Here is a 24,155-nt window from a genome sequence, read left to right on the forward strand (position 1 = left end):
TGCAGGTGGCCTCCTGGTTCTGAAGAAAGAGTAACAGAAGACCTCATTGATCATTACCCTCTCTACTTCCTTTGGAGAGGGCCCCTGATTATTTTTATTGGTTGATGAACTTCTGAGATAGAGGATATCTGTGTCTTGATGGCCCATTAAAAGTGAACATATGTTTTAATAGGAATTTGCTCTTTACATTCTGCCTCTCCAGGACTCCCAAGGTGACTCCTTGGGGGCAAGCATAAAGAACACTGGTTTCACACACCGGGTGTGCCCCTGGTGTTGGAATGGAGCTGATGGCCTCTCAAGCCTGGCTTCTGTTCTTGGTTGAGCCCTCTTTCTGGGCTGTCCTTCACCCGTAGAGGCCATTGCTGCTTCCCTTAGTGTTCACCAACTACTTTTCTTGTTCTCTGCTATCGGCCGAGATCTTGGAGCTGATTATTTGTAGCTGCCCAAATCCTGGCACCACTTTACCTCTCCCCTCCGTTTGTGAGTTTCGGGCACAGGAGTGATGGGCAGAGTATGATGTACAGAAACTGAGTTGTGAGTCCCAGCCTAGATTCTATAGAAATCTTTATTTTCAAGGATGTACAAATTATTGACATCATTAAGGCAAAATGGAAAGCTTAATTATCAAAAAGTACATTCTGTGAAAAATGTGTATGATAACAGATAATGGAAACATAATCATAACCTCACCAACCAAAATGTTTATGGATATTTTTGATTTATCTTTTCCTTTATCAAACTGAACCATTTACCCTAAAAACAGTATGTTCTGTGAGGGTCGTAACAAAAGATAACTGTCCTCTGCTTTGCTCACTCTGCTTCCCTATTCCACAAGGCAGCTAGCTGCCCTACTCTTTTAGCTATTTTTTTTTTTTTTAATTTACTTATTTGTTAGAGAGAGAGAGAGCGAGCGAGCACAGGCAGACAGAGTGGCAGGCAGAGGCAGAGGGAGAAGCAGGCTCCCCGCCGAGCAAGGAGCCCGATGCGGGACTCGATCCCAGGACGCTGGGATCATGACCCAAGCCGAATGCAGCCGCTCAACCAACTGAGCCACCCAGGCGTCCCATCTTTTAGCTATTTCTTGTATCTATCTGTAGTTTAGAAAAATGACTTACTTGTTTTACTGACTTGAGAACTTTCTTTTTTTTTTTTTTTAAAGATTTTATTTATTTGACAGAGATCACAAGTAGGCAGAGAGGCAGGCAGAGAGAGAGGAGGAAGCAGGCTCCCTGCTGAGCAGAGAACCCGATGTGGGGCTAGATCCCAGAACCCTGAGATCATGACCTGAGCTGAAGGCAGAGGCTTTAACCCACTGAGCCACCCAGGTGCCCTGAGAACTTTCTGATTTATATATATTGTGTGTCATGTTCATCATTGGGAGATAAGGATTTAACTTTCTTATTCCCCTGTCCTCCTGCTTCACCTTCCCTGCTTCCTCCCAACATTGTGGTATTTTGGTCCTCTCTTTCTACGTAATAAGCTATTACAGAACTCAGTGGCTGAAAACATAGCATTTACTGGTTTTGCAGTCTGGACATAGTATGCCACAGTTATCTTGTTTCTGCTCTAGGGACTGTTTCATTTTGGCTGGCACGCTGGTATTGGCTGTTGGCTGACTGCAGGCCTCAGTTCTCGCCAGAAGCCATGAAGCTGCTTGGGCTTCCTCACAGCATGGTGGAAGGAGGTGAGCCCTGCTGGTCCTTTCAAGCGATAGGCTGGTCCTGGCGTGGCATCGCTTTTGTCATGTTCTCTCAGGAAAAGCAGTCACAGGCCCTGGCCAGATGAAAGAGTGTGGAAACCTAGACATTTCTTTGTTGGGGTGGAGTGAGAGAGAATTTTTGACTATCTTTAATCCACCACAGTTTTATAACAATTTCTGGTTAAAATGAGTATTTACCAGCTATTATATTGTTCAGCTAAATCATACACTGTGAGTGATAATATTTATTTTCGTATATGACTTGTTGTTTTCCTAGTGGAAATAATTATGTTGTTTTTCTGTTTGCTTAGTTTTCCATGCATCTATTGGTAATTCAGTCCCAGGTTTTCTACATGAACCGTTTAAAAAGCCTTTTGTGATGGTCAGTTACACTCTGTCACTTGCATGTTTTTCTCTTGGTGACCTTGGAGCTGTTTGTCTTCCTGCTGCAGACTGGACTCCTCCATAGGCCTGTGGCACAGCTGCACATTCTTTTTTCTTTTTTATTTTTTCCTTTTTTTTAAAAGATTGGTTTATTTATTTTAGTGACAGAGAGAGGAGAGAGGGGCAGAAGAAGAAAGAGAAAGAAACTCAAGCGGACTCTGTGTTGAGCACAGAGTTTGATGCGGGGCTCGATCTCCTGACCCTGAGTTGAGACCTGAGCTGAAACCAAGAATTGGATGCTTAAATGACTGCACTGTCCGGGTGCCCCACAGCTGCCCATTCTTATCTTCTGAGGTGGACTCCCCCATTTCCTGGGTGTCATGTCTTTTGTGATTTACTTTCATGTTTTGGTGATATATCTTCTGTTGGTTATCTTAGAATGTGTGGGAGGCAACATTTTTTGAGACCTCATGCCAAAACCATTTCTTATATTGGTTGATAGCTTGGCTAGGTATATAATTTGGATTTGAAATAATTTTCTCAAAAATTTGAATGCATTGGTTCAGTATTTTTGGGTTTTCCATGTGAATTTTCTCTTTTAGGAAAGCTGGTGCTTTCTGGGTCTCTGATTCTTCACATGTGACCTGTTGTTTCCCCACCCCCACCCCAAACCAGGTGGGTCTCCTTTGCATTTGTTATGCTGACACTTGATGGGTCTTTTCGACTTTCTGATTCTGGGACATTTTGAGTTATTTCTTTCATAATTAAAAAAATCTTTAAGATTTTCTTCATTTGAGAGAGATTACGAAGAGAGAAGCAGACTCCTCACTGAGCAGGGACATGGGCACCCTTATTGTCAAGATTATTAAAAAAAAATGGGGGTGGTGCCTGGGTGGCTCAGTCAGATAAGTGTCTCACTCTTTTTTTTTTTTTTTTTTTTTTTTTTAAAGATTTTATTTATTTATTTGACAGAGAGAGATCACAGTAGACAGAGAGGCAGGCAGAGAGAGAGAGAGGGAAGCAGGCTCCCTGCTGAGCAGAGAGCCCGATGTGGGACTCGATCCCAGGACCCCGAGATCATGACCTGAGCCGAAGGCAGCGGCTTAACCCACTGAGCCACCCAGGCGCCCCAGTGTCTCACTCTTGATTTCGGCTGAGGTCATGATCTCAGGGTCCTGGGATGGAGCTACCAATCAGGCTCCATGCTTGGCGTGGAGTCTGCTTGAGATTCTCTCTCTCCCCCTGACCCTCCCCCAACTTTCATGCGTCTTCTCTCTCTCTCTCTCAATAAATAAATAAAATCTTTATTTTTTATTTTATTTTTTTTAAAGATTTTATTTATTTATTTGACAGACAGATCACAAGTAGGCAGAGAGGCAGGCAGAGGAGAAGGGAGGAAGCAGGCTCCCCGCTGAGCAGAGAGCCCGATGCGGGGCTCGATCCCAGGACGCCGGGATCATGACCTGAGCCGAAGGCAGCGGCTTTAACCCACTGAGCCACCCAGGCGCCCCTAAAATCTTTATTTTTATGTTTTTAAAATGTTTTATTTATTTGACAGAATGAGAGAGAGAGTGAACACAAGCAGGGGGAGTGGGAGAGGGAGAAGCAGTCTCCTTGGGGAGCAGAGAGCCCAACTCAGTCTCGATCCCAGAACCCTGGGATCATGACCTGAGTTGAAGGCAGATTCTTAACCAACTTAGCCATCCAGGCACTCTCCCAGTAACCTTTTATTTATTTATTTATTTATATTTTAATTTTTAAAAAAGATTTTATTTATTTATTTGACAGAGATCACAAGTAGGAAGAGAGACAGGCAGAAAGAGAGGAAGGGAAGCAGGCTCCCCTCTGAGCAGAGAGCCCGATGCAGGGCTCGATCCCAGGACCCTGGGATCACGACTGGGCCCAAGGCAAATGCTTTAACCCACCGAGCCACCCAGGTGTCCCTATTTTTATTTTATTTATTTATTTTTTTTCCCTATTTTTATTTTTTTAAAAGATTTTATTTATTTGATAGAGAGCAAAAGAGGGAACACAAGCGAGGGGAGTGGGAGAGGGAGAAGCAGAAGACAGATACTTAACCACAAGTTAAGTACTGGCACCCCAGTAACCTTTAAAAAAAAATTAGTTCTGGTGTAGCTTACATACAGTGTTACATTAATTTCAAGTGTATAGTATAAACTCTGTGTGGTAAGTATGCTTAAGATTTGCTTTCTTAGAGGAGCCTGGGTGGCTCAGTGGGTTAAAGCCTTTGCCTTCGGCTCAGGTCATAATCCCAGGGTCCTGGGATCGAGTCCTGCATTGGGCTCTCTGCTCGGCAGGGAGCCTGCTTCTCCGTCTCTCTCTGCCTGCCTCTCTGCCTACATGTGATCTCTGTCTGTCAAATAAATAAATAAAATCTTTTTTTTTTTTTAAAGATTTTATTTATTTATTTGACAGACAGAGATCACAAGTAGGCAGAGAGGCAGGCAGAGAGAGAGAGAGGGGGAAGCAGACTCCCTGCCGAGCAAAGCCCGATGCGGGGCTCGATCCCAGGACCCTGGGATCATGACCAGAGCCGAAGGCAGAGGCTTAACCCACTGAGCCACTCAGGTGCCCCAATAAATAAAATCTTAAAAAAAAAAAAAAGATTTGCTTTCTTAGCAAATTTCCAGTATGATACAGTATTATTAACTCTAGTCACCATGCTGTGTATTTTATCTTTAGAACTTATGAATGGAAGTTTGTGTTCTTTGGCCATTGTCCTTGCATTTCCCCCAGCCCCTGGCATCTACTGTTCTATGTTTTTTATGACTTTGACTTTGTCTTCTTTTATTCTTCTTTAGATTCCATATATAGGTGGGACCGTGCAGTATTTGCCTTTGTTTGTCTAGCTTATTTCAGTTAGCATAATGTCTTCTGGGTTGCAAATGGCAGAATTTCCTTTCCTTTTTTTTTTTTTTTTAATTGGTTGAGTAGTATTCCATTGCATGTATCTGCCGTATTTTCTTCATCTACCCATCCACTGATGGGCACAGTGATTGTCTTTTTTTTTTTCTTTTTTAAGATTTTATTTATTTATTTGATGGATAGAGATCACAAGTAAGCAGAGAGGCAGGCAGAGAGAGAGTGGGAAGCAGGCTCCCTGCTGAGCAGAGAGCCCCATGTGGGGCTCCATCCCAGGACCCTGAGATCATGACCAGAGCCGAAGGCCTAGGATTAACCCACTGAACCATTCGGGTGCCCCACAGCGGTTGTCTTCATGCCTTGGCATAAATAATGCTGCAGAAATCAAAGGGATGCAGATATTTCTTTGAGATAGCAATTTTGTTTCTTTCAGATAAATGCTTCGAAGTGGGATTGGTGGATCATATGGTATTTCTGTTTTTAATTTTTTTAAAAATATTTACTTATTTGAGAGAGGTAGAACATGGGTGCATGAGCGTATGAGTGGGGAAAGGGGCAGAGGAAGAGCATCCCCAGGCAGAGTCCCGGCTGAACATAGAGCCTGACATGGGGCTTGAACTCAACAACCTATGAGATCATGACCTGAGCTGAAACCAAGAGTCAGATGCTCAACCAACTGAGCTGCCCAGGAACCTCCATACTGTTTCCATAGTGGCTGCAGCCACTTACCTTCCCACAAACAGGGCACGAGGGTCCCTTTTCTCCAGGTCCTGGCCAACACCTGTTTTTTCTTGTCTCTTTGATGAGGGTCATCCTGACGGTGGTGGTGGGGGGGGTGAGGTGACTGTGGATTTGATTTGCATTTCCCTGATGGTGATGGATGTTGAGGATCTTTTTAAGTACCTATTGGCCATCTGCATGTCTTCTTTGGGAAACTGTTCAGAGCTCTTTCATAATTTTTAAAGTCTTCTGTTTCTTTTTGGAACTCTTATCACGTGGATTTATTGTCAGGATGATCTTCAGATTTTCTTTTTCTCTCCTGTGTTTCTCCTTTCCTTTCTCTGCCTCTTTTCTTTCATCCTTACTCTTCCCTGTGCCTGCTTTCCTCCCTCCCCTCTTCTACTCCCTCCCTGCTCCCTCTCTTTTCTTCTCCTCCCTTCTCCCTTCCTGTCTCCCTCCTTCTCTCCTTCCTCTCCTCCTTTTGGCAAGACTGTAGGATGTCTTGTCTCTTTTTGTCCCTTCAGCAGTTGTGGAATGCGACTATAGAGAGTGCTATTATTTTTAACTATTTGGAAATATTTTTACATTTTCATAGTGTTCCTTTAAAATTTAAAGAAGAACTTAGATAATATATTCTCATGCTTCAGGATTAAAAAGTAGAGTGTGCAGATCTCTCTACCACTTCATTCCTGAGCTGTCTCACTCACCTCCTTAGGGGCGACAGTGTAGCTGGAGGTAGACAGAGCGTACTTAAGTGGGAAGGAGTGAGTCTGATTTAACTACCAAGGGAATGTATGTTGAGGTTTCTCTCCTTCCCAGCATTATGTGTTCCTCTGAGTTCCTAGTTTTCTTTTGCTTTTTAAAATTTTTGTTTCTACCCCCCCCAAAAATAAATAAAATAAATAAATAAATAAATAAATAAAATTCTTTTTTCTCATGGTGAGGTTTCTCCAATGCCTGATTGCCTTCTTCAATGAAGGCCCATTGTTAAGATGGAGGTCTAGAAACTGACGGAAGGTCTGTGGGTGGGGGGCTTTATTGAAGGCTGATTGGTCAGGACCCCACCGTCAGTCTCAGTAGGGGTCTCCCCCTGAGTCCTGGTAGGTCTGGCTGCCTCTTAGAATTCACTGCTGGACTTCCATGGAAACTTGCTGCTTTGAGTGCCCTTCCCCCATGGGTTGTGACCCCCTGATGTGTGCCCTGTCCCTAATCTAAACTCCAGTCTTTGTTGGGCTGGGACTGCATGTTATCTGCACTTCCGGTTTTTGTAGCAGATGCCACTGCTCTATTCAGTGAATTATCCTTATGCTTTAAGTATGTTTTAGAAGGAAAATAAAATATTTTACAGGTAAGTGAGCAGTACAATTTAATGTTTAATGTCTTTCCCATTCAACAAAAATTTGGTATTTAGAAAATTGAGATAAAATTCACATACCATAAAATTCAGCATTTAAGCCATTTTTTTTTAAATTTTTTTTTTAAAGATTTTATTTATTATTTATTTGACAGACAGAGATCACAAGTAGGCAGAGAGGCAGGCAGAGAGAGAGAGAGAGAGGAGGAAGCAGGCTTTCCGCTGAGCGGAGAGCCCGATGTGGGGCTCGATCCCAGAACCCTGAGATCATGACCTGAGCCGAAGGCAGAGGCTTTAACCCACTGAGCCACTCAAGCGCCCCGCATTTAAGCCATTTTAAGGTTTATATTTCAGTGGGACTTTTTTGCTTTTTTGTTTGCTCAGTATGTTCTCAGTGTTACACAGTCATCACCACTGTCTAATTCTTGAATATTTTCATCATCCTACTATGAAGGCCCATACTCATTAGCAATCCCTCCCTGTTCCCTCTCATCCCCCGGCTCCTGGCAGCCCCGTTGTACTTTTATTTCTCTGCAGATGTGCCTGTGCTGGACATTTCATAGAAACAGAATCCTATAACGTGTGGCCTTTTGTGACTGGCTTCTCTCACTCCACATTCAGGAGTTCATTCCTTTTTGTGGCTAAGTATTAACAATGTATGGGCAGAGCACATTTCTTTTATCAGTTTATCAGTTGCTGGATATTTGGGTTGTTTTTTGCTTTTATGAGTAGTGCTGCTGTGAAGTTTGTTTTTTTTTTTTTAAAGATTTTATTTATTAGAGAGAGCATGAGTCAGGAGGAGGGGCAGAGGGAGAGGGAGAAGTAGGCTCTCTGCTGAGCAGGGAGCCCAACACAGGGCTCGATCCCAGGACCCCAGGATCATGACCTGAGCTGAAGGCAGATGCTTCACCAACTGAGTCACCCAGGCACACCTGCTATGAAGATTCTTTTACAAGTTTTTGTACGAATACATGTTTTCAATTATCTCTTGGGTAGATACCTAGGATTGGAATTGCTGGGTCGTAGGAACCGTATGTTTAACTTTTTGAGGATCTGCTGGACAGTTTTCTACAGCAGTTATGCCATTTTTCATCCCCACTAGCAGTGTATGAGGGGCCCAAAGATTTGACCTATTACATTTAGGATATATAGAGTAAAAACCAGTAATGGGACCAAGGAAGATACCATAGGGAGAGAAGCAGCAGTGACGGGTAGGCCCAAGGCTAATACAGAGACCTGCCTCTGGCTCTAAGCTTCTTTGCAGCCAAAACAAAACAAGAAACAGGTCAGTTTTAAAGTCCTTACTGTCCTACATGCATTTCTGCAGGAGAAACAAAACTTTTCCTATATATTCTAGATTCTGAATTCTGTATAATCTCTTTCTTAAGGGAATTCTTATGATGGAGTCAGGGAGTGGCTGGTGCCCTAAACTGTTGCTTTATGGTAAACTATTCTGATTTCATTGTTCTTCACATAGAGTTCTTTGATAGGTGGTTGGTTGGAGGTCTTGTCATCCAGTGAAGGCAGGACCAAAATACATTCCAGGTGGGTGAGTGTGACATGTTAGAAGACAAGGGAACATTGAGGGAGGTGCATATGTCCATGCAAATCTTATTTATATACTTGGGTTTTCCAGTTAAGTCTCTCTTCTGCCCTTAGAATAGTGACTCAAGAGCTTGGTCCCTCTTCTGGCTTGGTTCTGGTGACTGTACTGAGGCCTCACTGCTGCCCCAGCATTAAGACCTCCACTGTGGCTCTCTGCTCAGTTGGATTCACAGAATGAACAGAGCCGGCTGCAGCCGCACATGCAAGCAATTGGGAGTGGGCGCGGTGGGGGGCGGGGCGGAAATGAGCTTTGGTGATTGCTTAGCTCTCTGGTCTAGGAAGGACATTCTTCCTGGCATCTTCTGCCCTTCCCCCCATCTTTCTCCTTCCTCTTTTCCCTAACTTCTATATCTGTATTGTGAGATCTCTCTCTCCTCTAGAATATTAGCTCCACAAGAATAAGGAATATGCTTTATTTGCTGCTGCTGGTCTGGTATTCAGTAAATAGTTTTGAATGGTGATTGTTGTTTTCTGCGTAACCTTCCCCCTTTTTCTGAGAGCGGTGCCCCTTCCTTCACACTGGCGACCCCTCCTCTATTCCATGTGTCCCCGAAGGGATGCCCAGCCGTCCCAGCTGTCCGGTCTGTCAGGTCATGTTAAATGTATTCTGTGGAATGTAAAGAGTTAATTACATAATTCTTTAGAGTTTATTACAAACAGCAGAGATAGGATGCTTAAGCTCTCCACACTTGCTCCTCTTGGAAAGCCACGGGTAGCTCTCAGCTGCTTATTTTTGTTTTAACCTCCATCTTTTTCATTTTTCACTGTTTGGGTGTTTTTTTTCCTTCTTACAGTGATCACATGCTACATTCCGTTATTGAAAGACATTTTGACAGGGAGAATGTTTTTGACCAAGAGAGCTCCCTCTCAGCACAGCACGCCTCTGAGGCCGCTTTGGTTCCTCCCGTGAGCTCCCCAACTCCAACTGGTGCTCCTCTGTTGCCTTTGTCCCTGTGGATTCACACTGGTTTTGTAATTCCTTTACTGTCATTTTAATTGGGATTTCTAGAAGGAGTATAGATAAATGTGAGAAAGGGAGCCTCACATTCTTTTTAAATATAAAAATTGTTTTTAGAATGACCACTCTCTCCTTACTTTTTGCATCCCGTTCTTCTGGGTTTATGTTCCTGCTACTGTGCTGCTTTCAGCATTTCTTTTGTGAAAGGGATCTGTATATTAAACCCCCTTTGTCTTGGTGTGTCTGACAATATATTTGACCTCACATTTGAATGATAATTTCTTTTTTTAATTATAATTTTTTTTAAGGTTTTATTTATTTAGTTGACAGAAACACAGCTAGAGAGGGAACACAAGCAGGTGCAGAGGGAGAGGGAGAAGGAGGTTTCCCGCCGAACAGGGAGCCTGATGCGGGGCTCGATCCCAGGACCCTGGGATCATGACCTGAGCCAAAGGCAGACGCTTAATGACTGAGCCACCAAGGCATCCCTATAATTCCCCCCCCTTTTTTTTAAAGATTATGTATTTATTTATTAGAGAGAGAGAGAGAGAGAGGGATAGAGGGAACATGAGCAGGGGCAGAGGGAGAGGGAGAAGCAGGCTTCTTGCCAAGCAGGGAGACCGATGCGGGGCTCAATCCTAGGACTCTGGGATTGTGACCTGAGCTGAAGGCAGATGACTGAGCCACCAGGCATCCTTGAACGATAATTTCAATGGGAAATTATTTTCCCTTGACACTTAACAGACTCCATGATGTTTGCCTCTGTTGAGGCAAACAACGGTCTGAGCTACTGTTTTCTCATGCTGAAGTCTGGCAGTTAGCTTATTCTTTATGGGTTTTAAGATTTTCTTTTTATCCTTCGTGTTCTTTAGTTACAATTTGATGTATCTAAATATTTTTTAATTTATCTTGCTCAGAACCCTGGGTGCTCTTTGAATCTGAATACATGATTTCCTTTTATCTCTGGAAAAATTTCCATCAGTACGCCTTTGAAATTGCCTTTCCCCCATCCTCCTTAGTCTCTCCTAGAACTCCATTGGAATGAAAGCTCCCTGGGGGCAGAGTATCATTTCTTTTATTGATGGCAACATAGACATAACATAAAATTTACAATTTTAACCATTTTTAGGTGTGCAGTTCAGAGGTATTAAGTACATTTACACTACTGTGTAAGCATTACCACCATCCATCTGCAGAACCTTTTCATCTTCCCAAACTGAAATTCTGTCCTCATTAAACACTAACTCCCCATTCCTCCTCCCGTTCTCTTACAACCAGCATTCTACTTTTTGTCTCTATGAGCTTGATTACTCTAGGTACTTCATATAGGTGGAATCATACAGTATTTCTCCTTTTGCAACTGGCTTCTTTCACCTAGCATAATGCTTTCAAGGTCCATCCATGTTGTAGCATGTAGGAATTTATTACTCTCTAAGGCTGTAATTTCTTTTGTATGTATATACCATATTTTGTTAGTCCATTCCTCTGTTGATGGACATTTGGATTGCTTCCATCTTTTAAGTATTATGAATAATGCTGCTGTCTTTGTTGGTGTACAAATATCTGTTTGAGTCTCTGCTTTAAATTCTTTTGGTTGGGCAAGATTAACTTTTTTGGAGCAGTTTTAGATTCACAGCAAGATTGAGGGGAAGGTTCAGAGATTTCCTGTATATCCTCTGCCCCCACATATGCTTAGTGTCTTCTGTGTTCAACATTCTCCCCCAGAGTGGTACCTTTTTACAACTTATGAGATATGGCATAATCCCCAAAGTTCATAGTTTACATCAGGGTTCACTTGTTGTTGTACATTCTGTGGTTTTGGACAAATGTGTAATGACAGGTATCCACCATTGTAGTATCATACAGAGTAGTTCCTCTGCTGTAAAAATCCTCTGTGTTCTGCCTTTTCATCCCTCTCTCCTAGCAACTACTGATCTTTTTACTGTTTCTGTTGTTTTTTTGCCTTTTCTAGAATGTCCTAGAGTTGGAATCATGCAGTGTGTAGTCTTTTCTTAAATAATATGCTTTTAAAGTTCTTCCATGTCTTTTCGTGGCTTGATAGCTCCTTCCTTCCTTCCTTTCTTTCTTTGCTTTTTTCTTTCTTTTTTTTTTTTTAACGATTTTATTTATTTATTTGAGAGAGAGAGAGAGAGAGAGAGAGAGATCACGAGCATGGGGAAAGGGTAGAGGGAGAAGCAGAGTCTCCACTGAGCAAGGAGCTCAATACGGGACTCAATCCCAAGACCCTGGGATCATGACCCGGGCCGAAGGCAGAGGCTTTAACCCACTGAGCCACCCAGGCGCCCCCCAGAAGATACTTTTTTAAATGAAGCACAGCTTATCAATTATTTCTTTCATGGATTGTGCCTTTAGTGTCATATATGAAAGGTCACTGCCAAACTCATGGTCATCTAGGTTTTCTCTTGTGTTATCTTCTAGAATTTTTGTAGTTTTTTCATTTCACATTTAGGTCTCTGATCCATTTTGGGTTAATTTCTGTGAAGGTTATAAGGTCTGTGTCTAGGTTCATTTTTTTAAAAGATTTTATTTATTTGTCAGAAGGAGAGAGAGAGAGAAAGCACAAGCAGGGGGAGCAGCAGGCAGAGGGAGAAGCTGGCTCCCTGCTAAGCAAGGAGCCTGATGCAGGACTCGATCCCGGGACCCTGGGGTCCTGACCTGAGCCTTAGGCAGGAGCTTAATCAACTGAGCCACCCAGGTGTCCCTAGATTCATTTTTAAAAACAATTTATTTATTTGAGAGAGCGAGAGAGAGCGGGCGTTGGGGGAGGGCAGAGGGAGAGGGAGACAAGCAGACTCCTCCCAGAGCATGGAGCCAGACATGGGACTTGATCCCAGGACCCTGATATCATGACCTAAGCAGATATCAAGAGGCGGATGCCCAACAAACAGCCACCCAGGTACCCCTAGATTCACTTTTTTTTTTGGCATGTGGATGTCCTGTTGTTCCAGTCCCATTTGTAGAAAGGCTGTCTTGGCTTCTTGTATTGTCTTTCCTCTTTTGTCAAAGATTGATTGACTGTATTTATAAGGGTTTATTTCTGGTCTGTCTATTCTGTTGAACATTTATCTTTTATTTTGCCAATGTGACACTACCTTTGTTAGCATACCTTCTTCATAGTAAACCTAGAAGTCAGGTAGTGTCAGTTCTTCAACTTTGTTATTCTTCTTCAATACTCTGTTGGCTATTCTGAGTCGTTTGTTTCCCCATATAAACTTGAGAATCAGTTTGTTGATATCCACAAAAGAACTTACTGGGAATTTGAGTGGGATTGCATTTAACCTATAGATCAAGTTGGGAAGAAATGATATCTTGCTAATATTGAGTCCTCCTATCCATGAGTGTGGATTTATTTGGTTCTTTGATTTTATTTATCAGAGTTTTGTAGTTTTTCTTCTATAGGTCTTGTACATATTTTGTTAGATCTGTTTCTGAGTATGTAATTTTTTGGAGTGCTAATGTGAGTGGTGGTTTTAATTTCAAATTCTACTTGTTTATTGCTGGTGTGTAGGGAAGTGATTAGCTTTTGTATATTAGCAGGGTATCCTATAACCTCGCTATGAATACTTATTAGTTCCAGGAACTTTTCTGATTCTTTTAGATTTTCTGCAGAGATGATCATGTCATCTGTGAACAAAAGTTTTATATCTTTCTTCCCAATCTGTATACTTGTATTTCCTATTCTTATCTTTTTGCACTAGCTACGATGGCAGAATGTTTTTAATCCTCTTTTGTTCAGTGCTATAACCCTAGCACATAAGATTTCAGTGTTTGGCATGTCATAGGCACTCTATAAATTTTTGAAAGAATGAAACATGCATGTTGTATCTCTTAATCCCTCTTAAATATTTTCCATCTCTTTATCAGCTGTATGCCTTGATGGTTTGTTCACATTTATCTTCTAATTTATTAACTTACGTGTAGCTGTGGTTATTCTGCTATATTCAACTCAGCTATTTTAATTTCATTGCCCATTTTTCTTTTCCAAACCTGCAAATTATGAGAAAAATAATTTCATTTTCTTATTCTGTGGAAGGACACCCTTCCATATTATGCTATGCCTAGCTCCTTGGGTGTTCCTCCCTATTGGTGACAGGTTTGTGTGCTATGTAATCTCTGTCGTATAGTTCACTTCAGCAGGGAAGTCTTCCACGCGTGCTCTGGGCTGTAGAAGCTCCCCTTGAGTAGTTTCCAGCTTGCCTTTGCAGGGCCTATCAGCATCATTCATTCTGGACCCATTTTTACTTCAATTTCTTGGCTTAGGATTTGAGGCAACACAGCCTCTGAGGCAGATTTCTCAAGAGTGATTATGTCTCGCCGGTCTTCTCTGGTGGGTATTTGCTGAGGGCTCTGCCCTGCGCTTGCCACTGGCTTAGATGGTGAAGGCACTGTGACAGTAGGCATTCTGGTCTGCTCTGGGTGATGCCTGCTCTTCCTCCTCCACGTTTAGAACTACCCTATTAAGTCAGTTGGTCCTCTGTCCACAGCACGTGGAGTGTGGATGAGAGGGTGTTGTCATCTGCACAGTTAGTAAGCATTGGAGCCCGGATTACAGCAGAGGCAGTGGTGTCTACACTGTGCCCCAAGCCACTCTAGCCGGCCGCTCTCCATGCCCTTCTTACCCGCTGTAGGCTCCGTGTGGGGAGCCAGGAGGCCCAAGTCCTTGCTTCGCACCTTGGCTCTATATTCCACCTGCCAAGCCCAGCTCTGGAAGTGTGGAGTTCTGCCACTGGCAGTCTCTGCCCTATGAGGCCAATTGCTGTTTCCTTTTCATTTCTGGGCCTGGAGAACTGCTTTGAATTAGGTGATATAGCTAACTTTTTTCTTTTCTTTTCTTTTTTTTAAAGATTTTATTTATTCATTTGACAGAGATCACAAGTAGGCAGAGAGGCAGGCAGAGAGAGAGGAGAAAGCAGGCTCTCCACGGAGCAGAGAGCCCGATGTGGGGCTCGATCCCAGGACCCTGGGACCATGACCTGAGCCGAAGGCAGAGACTTTAACCCACTGAGCCACCCAGGCGCCCCTAACTTTTTTTCTTTTAAAAGAATTTGACCACCTTCATCAGAAATCTCCTGTAATGTGTTAACATGGTGATGTAATATTAATAGAGGTCCTGATAATTGAATCATAATTTTGGGGTAGATCCTCTTTGGTATCTTATTTTAGTGTAGTAATATCTGGGTTTGATTTACTTCTGTTTTGTAATATTATTTATAGTATTTTTTTAGTGCTCATGATCCATAGCTCTTTTGGACTCATTTTTTCTGCTTTGGTATAAGAGTTATGCCAGCCTTCTAAGTTTTCAGAAACTTTTCGTTATTTTCTGTCTTAGAGTAATTTAAAGTTTTTGTTTGTTTGTTTGTTTGTTTCGTTTGTTTGTTTTTTAATTTAAGTAATCTATACCTAGTGTGGGAATTGAATGCAGGACCCCAAGGTCAAGAGTCACATGCTTCTCCAGCTGAGCCAGCCAAGTGCCCCAGTGTTCTTGGAGTAACAGGAATGATATTGAAAGGACAGCTCCACTCATATATATCAACGTGGGGAGGTAAAGATACATTGATTGATTAAATTGCAGAGTGAAGGTGTAGTATGATAGCATTTATAGAAACACAAACCCCGTGAAACAATTCTGTTAGTGGATATATACCATAGACTGGAGGGATGCATGGTGAATTTGAGATGGGAATTGTCTTTGAGGGAGACTGAATGGAACTTATGCTTCAAGAGCAGGCTGACTTCATCTTTGTTTTATTTGTTCACTCCTCAAACCCAGACCTCTGGGAGGCAGTACCTGGGGCTAGACTGCTGCTGCCCCCCTGCCTTCCAGCTTTATGGCTTGGGTGTCATAGTCCCTGCACCTGTGAAATGGAATCTCAGTGCCTGCCTCACAGTGTTGTGAGAACACAAAACCCCAGCAAGCTGCCAAAGGCATTTTGTTGGTGGTAGGCAGTCTGAGGACCACACAGTAAGCATTAAATACTTAATTCGTGGTTGCTGCTATCTGGAATTCTTTACCCGCCCCCAAACCCCCATATAAAACAGACTTGAAGAGAATGTGGCAAAATGCTGACATACTGTCATTTTGGAGTGATAGATTTTATCCTGTTGTGCTTTGTACTTTTCTACACTGAAAAACTTAACTCCCTTTCCAGCATAAGAACAATTGCTAAGAGTAGCCAGTGAAATTCTCTGGGCTTTTCTTCTGTGGTTATTGGGCTTTTCAGGTTTTCTACCCCTTGGTTAGGTTTTGTTTTTTTCTCGAAATGCAGACAAAGTGTAAGATTTTCTAATTTATTGGCGTAACTTTGGTAACAGACTCTTAGAAAGATAAAACTAAGTGGTCAGTGACTTTCACTGCTATGGAGGCCAATCATCTCTGGAGGGCCCCATGCCTTAAAGAGTTCTCACAGGTAGAATTAGGGGAAATAAGCAGCCCACAGTCAGATTAGCAGGGAAAAGAGACAAAACACACAAAGAAAAAGCACCACAAATGAAAAAAACAAATAAAACCCAGTAGTAAAAACAGACTTGCAAAGTCTACATATTTAAGACAATTATATTTAATATATTTAAGGGTTTAAAATAGACTTGATAATACCAACAGGAACAACCAATCTTTTTTTGTTGTTGTTAAGATTTTATTTTTATTTATTTGACAGAGAGAGAGATCACAAGTAGAGAAGCAGGCAGAGAGAGAAGGAGAAGCAGGCTCCCCGCTGAGCAGAGAGCCCGATGTGGGGCTCGATCCCAGGATCCTGAGATCATGACCTGAACTGAAGGCAGAGGCTTAACCCACTGAGCCACCCAGGTGCCCCAGAAACAACCAATCTTGAAAAGTGTGGTTCACACACAGGTTGTGATTCACATGAACCTAGGCTTGGGATCAAATCCTGGCCCCATGACTTATAGCCTTGTGATCCTGGTTACATTCTAAGAGAAGCTAGAAACCGGAATTTTTGTGTGAAACATTCCAAGCTTTAACTCTTTGCAGCTAAACTCTTATCTATTAGCTCTACTTCTTAGCATTATTATTATTATTTTTTAAGATTTTATTTATGTATTTGGCAGAGAGGCAGGCAGAGAGAGGGGGGGAGCAGGCTCCCTGCTGAGCAGAGAGCCCAATGTGGGGCTCCATATCAGGACCCTGAGATCACGACCCAAGCCGAAGGTAGCGGCCTAACCCACTAAGCCACCCAGGTGCCCCGTAGCATTATTTTCTTAGCAGGTACCCTAACTAGGATTGCGGTTTGCACACCTAACTCATCATGCTCTACTTAGAGTTATTATACTACTCACTGAAATGTAAGATTCTTGCAACTGTCTAGATTTACTTCCTTTCCCATGCTACAGTTGTCATATATATTGTAACAAGTTATAGTCCCCATAATCTTATAAATTTTGCTTTAGTTACATGAATTTTAAACTTAAGAACAAATACTTTTTTTTTTTAAAGATTTTATTTATTTATTTGACAGATCACAAGTAGGCAGAGAGGCAGGCAGAGGGGGAGGGGGAAGCAGCCTCCCAGTGCGGGGCTCGATCCCAGAACCCTGAGATCATGACCTGAACCGAAGGCAGAGGCTTAACCCACTGAGCCACCCAGGTGCCCCAACAAATAGTCTTTTATGTTTACCAGTATAGTCAGCATTTCTGGTGCCTTCCATTTCTTCTTAAAGATCCAAGTTTCAGGGACGCCTGGGTGGCTCAGTTGGTTAAGCAGCTGCCTTCGGCTCGGGTCATGATCCCAGCGTCCTGGGATCGAGTCCCACATCGGGCTCCTTGCTGGGCAGGGAGCCTGCTTCTCCCTCTGCCTCTGCCTCTGCTCACTCACTCTCTCTCCCTCTCTCTCTCTCTCTGACAAATAAAAAATAAAAAATCTTAAAGATCCAAGTTTCAGTCTGATCTTATTTCTCTTCAACCTGAAGAAATTCCTTTAGTATGTCTTGTATAGATCTGCTGTTAACTTTAAATAATTTGTATTTCTTTTAAAATAGCATTTTGCTGGGGTGCTTGGGTGGCTCAATCATTTAAGCATCTGATTTCGGCTCAGGTCATGATCTTAGGGTCCTAGGATAAAACCCCATGTTGGGCTCCCCACTCAACGGGGAGTCTGCTTCATCTTCTTCCTTGGCCTCTTCCCCTGCTCATGCCCTCTCTGTCTCTCTCAAATAAATAAAATCTTTAAAAAAATGTATTTTGGGCACCGGGTGGCTCAGTTGGTTAAACGACTGCCTTCGGCTCAGGTCATGATCCCGGGGTCCTGGGATCGAGTCCCACATCGGGCTCCCCCTGCTCTGTGGGGAGCCTGCTTCTCCCTCCTGCCTGTTACTCCCCATCTTGTGCTCTCTCTTTTTCTGTGTCAAATACATAAATAAAATCTTTTAAAAAATGTATTTTGCCTTCATTCTTTTCCTTTTTTAAAAGATTTTATTTATATGAGATTGAGAGAGAGAGAGCATGAGCAGGGGAGAGAGGCAGAGAGAGGGAGAGGGAGAAGTGGACTCCCTGCTGAGCAGGGAGCCAGATGCAGGACTCAGTCCTAGGACCCGGGGATCATGACCTGAGCCAAAGGCAGATGCTTAACTGACTGAGCCACCCAGGTGCCCTTGTGCCTTCATTCTTGAAGGATATTTTTTCTGGATTTCAAGTTCCACATGGACAGGTTTTTTCCTTCCATTACTCAAAACATGTCATGTCACTGTCTTGTGGCCTCTGTTTTTTATGAGAAGTGAGTGATCATCCATATCATTGTTTTTATATCTAATAGGTCTTTTTTTCTTTTGACTGCTATTAAGATTTTCTCTTTACCTTTCTTTTTCAGATTTTGACTGAGGTGCACTTGAGTGTGGGTTCTTTTATATTTATCATGCTGCATTTCTTGGATCTGTAAATTTATGTCTCACCAAATTTGGGAGTATTTCTAGCTCCTTTTTCCTCAATATTTTTTCTGTCTGATCCTTTCCCTTGTCTCCTTCTGGGTGGGAGTGGGAAACCAGACCTTTTGATATAGGTCTATAGATTGTTGAGGCTTGCTTTCTTTCTTTCATCATTTTTTGTTTTTTAGACAAGATAATTTTTTCTTTTTTTTTTTAGTTGTGAATTTGTTTGTTTATTTTTTTAATTTAATTTTTTTCCAGTATTTGAAGATTCATTGTTTATGTACCACACCCAGTGCTCCATGCATACATGCCTTCCTTAATATCCACCACCAGGCTCACCCAGCCCCCCACCCCTCTCCCCTAGACAAGAGAATTTTTACCAATCTATGTATGTATGTGTGTGTGTGTGTGTGTGTATATATATATATACACACACATATATATATATTTTTACTAATCTAATTTCAAGTTTCCTGACTCATATCTAATATGTTATCATGCCCATCCAAAGACTTTCTGATTTCAGGTATAGTACTTTTAGGTTATAGAATTTCATTTGGCTCTTTTTTTATGGTTTTGATTTCTTTGTTACTATTTCCAATTTATTATTTTATTATGAGCATATTTTCCTTTATGTTCTTGAGCATGGTGAAAATACATCCTTTAAAATTCTAATCTGCTGAGAAGACCCAGTAGCCTAATGGATAAGGCAGTGGCCTCCTAAAATTCTAATCTGCTGAATTTTAATATTTGGGCCATCTCAGGGATGGGTTGTGTGGTTTCTCTGTTTCTTCATATATTTAGTAGTTTTTGGTGAATGCTGGATATTGTAATGATATGCTATAGACATTCTGGATTCTGTTAGGTTCCCCCTTGAGGGTGGGGTTTTTTTTTTTTAATTTTTCTTTTTTTAAAAATTTTATTTATTTATTTGACAGAGATCACAAGTAGGCAGAGAGAGGGGAGGAAGCAGGCTCCCCGCTGAGCAGAGAGCCTGATGCGGGGCTCGATCCCAGGACCCCGGGAACATGACCTGAGCCGAAGGCAGAGGCTTTAACCCACTGAGCCACCCAGGTGCCCCCCCCCCCCGTTTTTTTTTTAAGATTTTATTTATTTATTTGACAGGCAGAGATCACAGGTAGGCAGAGAGGCAGGCAGAGAGAGAGAGGAGGAAGCAGGCTCCCTGCTAAGCAGAGAGCCCGATGCGGGGCTCGATCCCAGAACCCTGGGATCATGACCCGAGCCGAAAGCAGAGGCTTTAACCCACTGAGCCACCCAGGTGCCCCTGTTTTTTTTTTTTTTTTTTAATTCTGTTAAACTACACGTAATGTAAAACTTTATCTTAAGTACTTTTTTTTTTTTAAAGATTTTGTTTATTTATTTGACAGAGAGATAAGAAGTAGGCAGAGGGGCAGGCAGAGAGAGAGGGGGAAGCAGGCTCCCTGCTGAGCAGAGAGCCCGATGTGGGGCTCCATCCCAGGACCCTGGGATCGTGACCTGCGCTAAAGGCAGAGGCTTTAACCCACTGAGCCACCCAGGTGCCCTGTCTTAAGTATTTTCCAGTGCATTGTTAAGTGGTATTAAGTACATTCACATTGTTATGCTGCTGTCCCCACCGTCTATCCCCAGAACTCTCTGTCTTGTGAATCTGAAACTCTTCTATCAAACACCAACTTCCTGTTCCTCCTCATTCCCCCACCCTGGCCCCTGGTTCCCACCATCTACCTTCTGTCTCCATAGATCTGCCTCCTCTAGGGACCTCATGTAAGTGGAATCATCAGTATTTGGCCTTGGTGTCTGGCTTTCTCCACTGAGCACAGTGTCCTCTAGGTTCCTCTATGTGGTGGCTCGTGTCAGAGTCCCCTTCCTGTTTAAGGCTGAGGAACATTCCATCCTGTGGATGGACCCCATTTTGCTTCTCCATTCATTGGTTGATAGACACTTGGGTGCTTTCCTGTCTTAGCTGCTCTGAATCATGCTACAGTGAACATGGTATACAAACACTTCTTGGAGACCCTGCTTTCAGTTCTTTGGGGTACATACCCAGCTGTGGAGTTGTTGGGTCATAGGGTAATTCTATTTTTAATTTTGTGAGGGACTTCCATTCTATTTTCCACGGCGGCTGCACCATTTTGCACTCCCACCAACACTGCACAGGGTTCTCATTTCTCCATATCCTCACCAACACTGGTTGTTTCATGGTTTTTTTGAGAATAGCCATCCTACTGGATGTGAGGTAGGATCTCATTGTGGTTTTGATCTTAAAGTGGTGTTTTGGTTTGTTTTTTTTTGTCCAGCAGCTGGAGTCTTGTTTCAGTTATATTATAGACTGGGCTACTTGGACTCTATCACATATATGTGTCAGCCTGGAATTTGGACATGGTTCATATGCAGAATTTGGGGCTCCTCTTCAATGGCTCTCTTCTGTTAGAAGTTGTACTTTTTTGTTGTTGTTGTTAAAAATTTTATTTATTTACTTGAGATAGAAAGAAAGGGAGGGGCACCTGGATGGCTCAGTGGGTAAAGCCTCTGCCTTCAGCTCAGGTCATGATCTCAGGGTCCTGGGATCGAGCCCCGCATCAGGCTATCTGCTCAGCAGGGAGCCTGCTTCCTCCTCTCTCTCTCTCTGCCTGCCTCTCTGCCTACTTGTGATCTCTCTCTGTCAAATAAATAAATAAAATCTTTAAAAAAAAAAAAAAAAAAAAAAGAAAGAAAGGGAGAGAGAGCATGAGCAGGGATATAAAAGGAGAGGGAGAAGCAGGCTTCCCTCTGAGGGAGCCTGACATGGGGCTCTGTCTCAGGACCCCGGGATCATGACCTGAGCCAAAGGCAGACACTGAGCCGACTGAACCACCCAGGCGCCCTTAGAAGTTTTACTTCTTGTACAACTGTTCCCATTGCCTCGAACTTTCTTTAAGAACAAAACCGAAAGCCGGGATGTTCTGGCACTGCTCCTTTCTTCCAGGAGCTGACTCCAGTTTGTTTTCTTCCTGCTTTTGGTCTTTATGTCTTCAGGTAGTTGTTTTTTATATTTTTGCCCAGTTAATCTGACATGAGCTGGAATAATTTACCTTAAAAAAATACTGTGTGAGCGAAAGCACGTGCTCTCCTACGTGTTCTGGTGCTAGAAGGCGTCTAGTGCATGTGAAGCTAAACGGGAACTTGGGCTGTTGAGTTTGCTCTTTCTTCCTGTGTCTCCACTGAGGTCTGTGTGGAAACTGCAGGTGCTACAGTCTGGCCCCCATTGCTGCACTTGAGCTTTCTCTGCCTCCGCACTCTTGGCATTTTCAGCCAGGCAATTCGTTGTTGTGGGGGCTGGCCTGTGTGTAACAGGCTTCTTGACCCTTCCTAGTAGACGTCAGTAGCAGCTCCCCAGAGGTAACAATCAGAAAATGTTTCCAGACAGTGCTAAGTGTCCCTGGAGAGCAGAGTCTTCCACAGCTGAGAAGTGCTGCTGTACATGTGTGCGTCTCTCTGCTCTGTACTCTCAGCTTCTCTCGCTGGTGTCCGATGCTGCTGGCGCTGCCTTCTGGGAGGGGTCTCCTTGGTGACCGTCCTAGTGCAGTCTTGGTGAATGTATTCCCAGCTGGAATGGGTGCCTGCCCGTTCCTTTTTCCTAGCTGACCTTTGGGTTTTGGTGCCTTCACTGGGTGTCCCCAAGTAGGGACTAAAGTTATACAGTAAAGCCTCTGATTATCCCATGTAGCCCGAGGGGTCTTCCTAAAACTGCCCCCTTCTGCCCTTAGGCCTCAAGCGGCCAGCAGGGCACATTGCAAGTAGTGCACGTTATGACTCAGCAGTGTTGACCTTGCTAGTTAATCTACAGGAGATAGCTAAATAAAATTTGCCATTACTACAGTACTTCTTGTCATAGCATTTAATTTTGGGCCTGGGCCCAGGGCCTGGGCCAGGAAGGGGTGGACAACAGAGGTTAGCCTGAGCATAAACCAGAACTGACTCGGGCTGTTTTCTCACTTTCTAAGCGCCCTCCCCACCCCACCCCGGGGCCCCAACATCAATCTGGAACTAATGGTGTGCCAGCCTTTGGGAGATCTGGTTATCAACTGTGCTGATTAGTAACCTTGGGTGTGTCACTGAACCCCTCTGCCTGGGAGTCCTCAGCTGTGACCAGAGGAACTTTGTTTTGTGCTCTTCCCTCTTGTCCTTTTACAAAGGCCTGTCTTTGTTGTTGTTTTTAAAGATTTTTTTTTTATTTGAGAGAGAAAGCATGCACAAGGTGGGGGAGAGGCAGAGGGAGAGAGAGAAACAGGCACCTTGCTGAGCAGGGAGCCAGACTCCGGGCTCCATAACAGGAACCGAGACCATGTGCTGAGCCGAAAGCAGACGCTGAACCATCTGAGCCCCAAAGGCACCCCCGAAGGCCTGGCTTTGTGTGAGCTGCCTCAGGCACATGCACCAATGGTGATCTCCCCATTCAACAGTGATTGAGCCAACTGAAGCAAGTGTCCACGGCCACGGTGCTGGGTAGTGGTGGTGGCACGACTCGTGTCTCCATGCCTGTTTTTGTGTTCTTTTGTGTTCTCCCCCTTAAAAATGATCCCTGTTCCTTTCCTTGCAACTTTATCATTTTGTGATTCTCATTTTTGTGAAATTGGATCTGCGTCTGTGACCCAAATGATTATGGAAATATTGTAAATCGTCTCAAAACAAACGACTACCCAAAGTTGTAGCAGTGTCAGCATGCTTGTGTGAGGTTTAAACATAATGTTTCTTTTTATTTGTGTTTTTCTAATATTGTAGTGTTCTAAGAACGGAAGCATCTGGGCTGAATGGAAGTTAGCAACAAAGAAGTCCTCTTTCTGTTCAGAAAGTTGTAAAGTGCATAAAGATGAAGCAGGCACCAGAAATCCTTGGCAATACAAATGGAAAGACTCAGAACTGTGAAGTGAATCGTGAATGTTCTGTGTTCCTCAGCAAAGCCCACCTCTCTACCAGTCTGCAGGAGGGGGTCATGCAAAAGTTTAATGGCCATGATGCACTTCCCTTTATTCCATCTGAGAAGCTGAAAGACCTAACTTCGCGTGTATTTAATGGAGAACCTGGTGCTCATGATGCCAGATTACGTTTTGAGTCCCAGGAAGGGAAAGGACTTGGGACACCGCCTAACACCACCCCTATCAAAAATGGCTCTCCGGAAATTAAGCTGAAGATCACCAAAACATATATGAATGGCAAACCTCTCTTTGAATCTTCAATTTGTGGTGACAGTGCTGCTGCTGTGTCCCAGTCAGAAGAAAATGGACAAAAACCGGAAAATAAGGCAAGAAGGAGCAGGAAGAGAAGCATAAAATATGACTCCTTACTGGAGCAGGGTCTTGTTGAAGCAGCACTGGTGTCCAAGATCTCAAGTCCCTCAGATAAAAAGGTATCCGTGAGGCGCTGTGGCCAGGGTACGGCCAAGTGCAACAGCCTGTTACCCTGAACGTGGGAACCACGGGAGGGTGCTTCTGCATGCGGGGTCGGCTGGAGGGGAGGAGAGGCCACTGTGCATCTGCTCTCCAACTCCCCTGTCTGCACATGGCTGACCATGGCACCTGGGCTGTGCTTGGGTCCCCACTTCGGGACACCCTGACGTTGCCTCCCGTAAGCCTCACAATAGCCTGTTGAGTCCGTTGTGAGGCCTGGGGAAGTTAA

General features: G+C 43.4%; 1 protein-coding gene across 1 annotated transcript in view; it reads left to right on the forward strand.

The window, feature by feature from the left end:
• The first annotated feature begins 2,588 nt into the window (after positions 1 to 2,588).
• NSD2 (nuclear receptor binding SET domain protein 2) overlaps positions 2,589 to 24,155 on the forward strand; it is an 81,715-nt gene continuing 60,148 nt past the window's right edge. The window contains exons 1-2 of the mRNA XM_080831216.1: positions 2,589 to 2,758; positions 23,262 to 23,886. Of these exons, the coding sequence (XP_080687342.1) occupies positions 23,350 to 23,886 (537 nt within the window). The 5' untranslated portion in view covers positions 2,589 to 2,758; positions 23,262 to 23,349. The remainder of the gene's footprint in view (positions 2,759 to 23,261; positions 23,887 to 24,155) is intronic.

This window comes from Martes martes, assembly GCF_963455335.1.
Source record: "Martes martes genome assembly, chromosome: 2".
NCBI lineage: Eukaryota > Metazoa > Chordata > Mammalia > Carnivora > Mustelidae > Martes > Martes martes.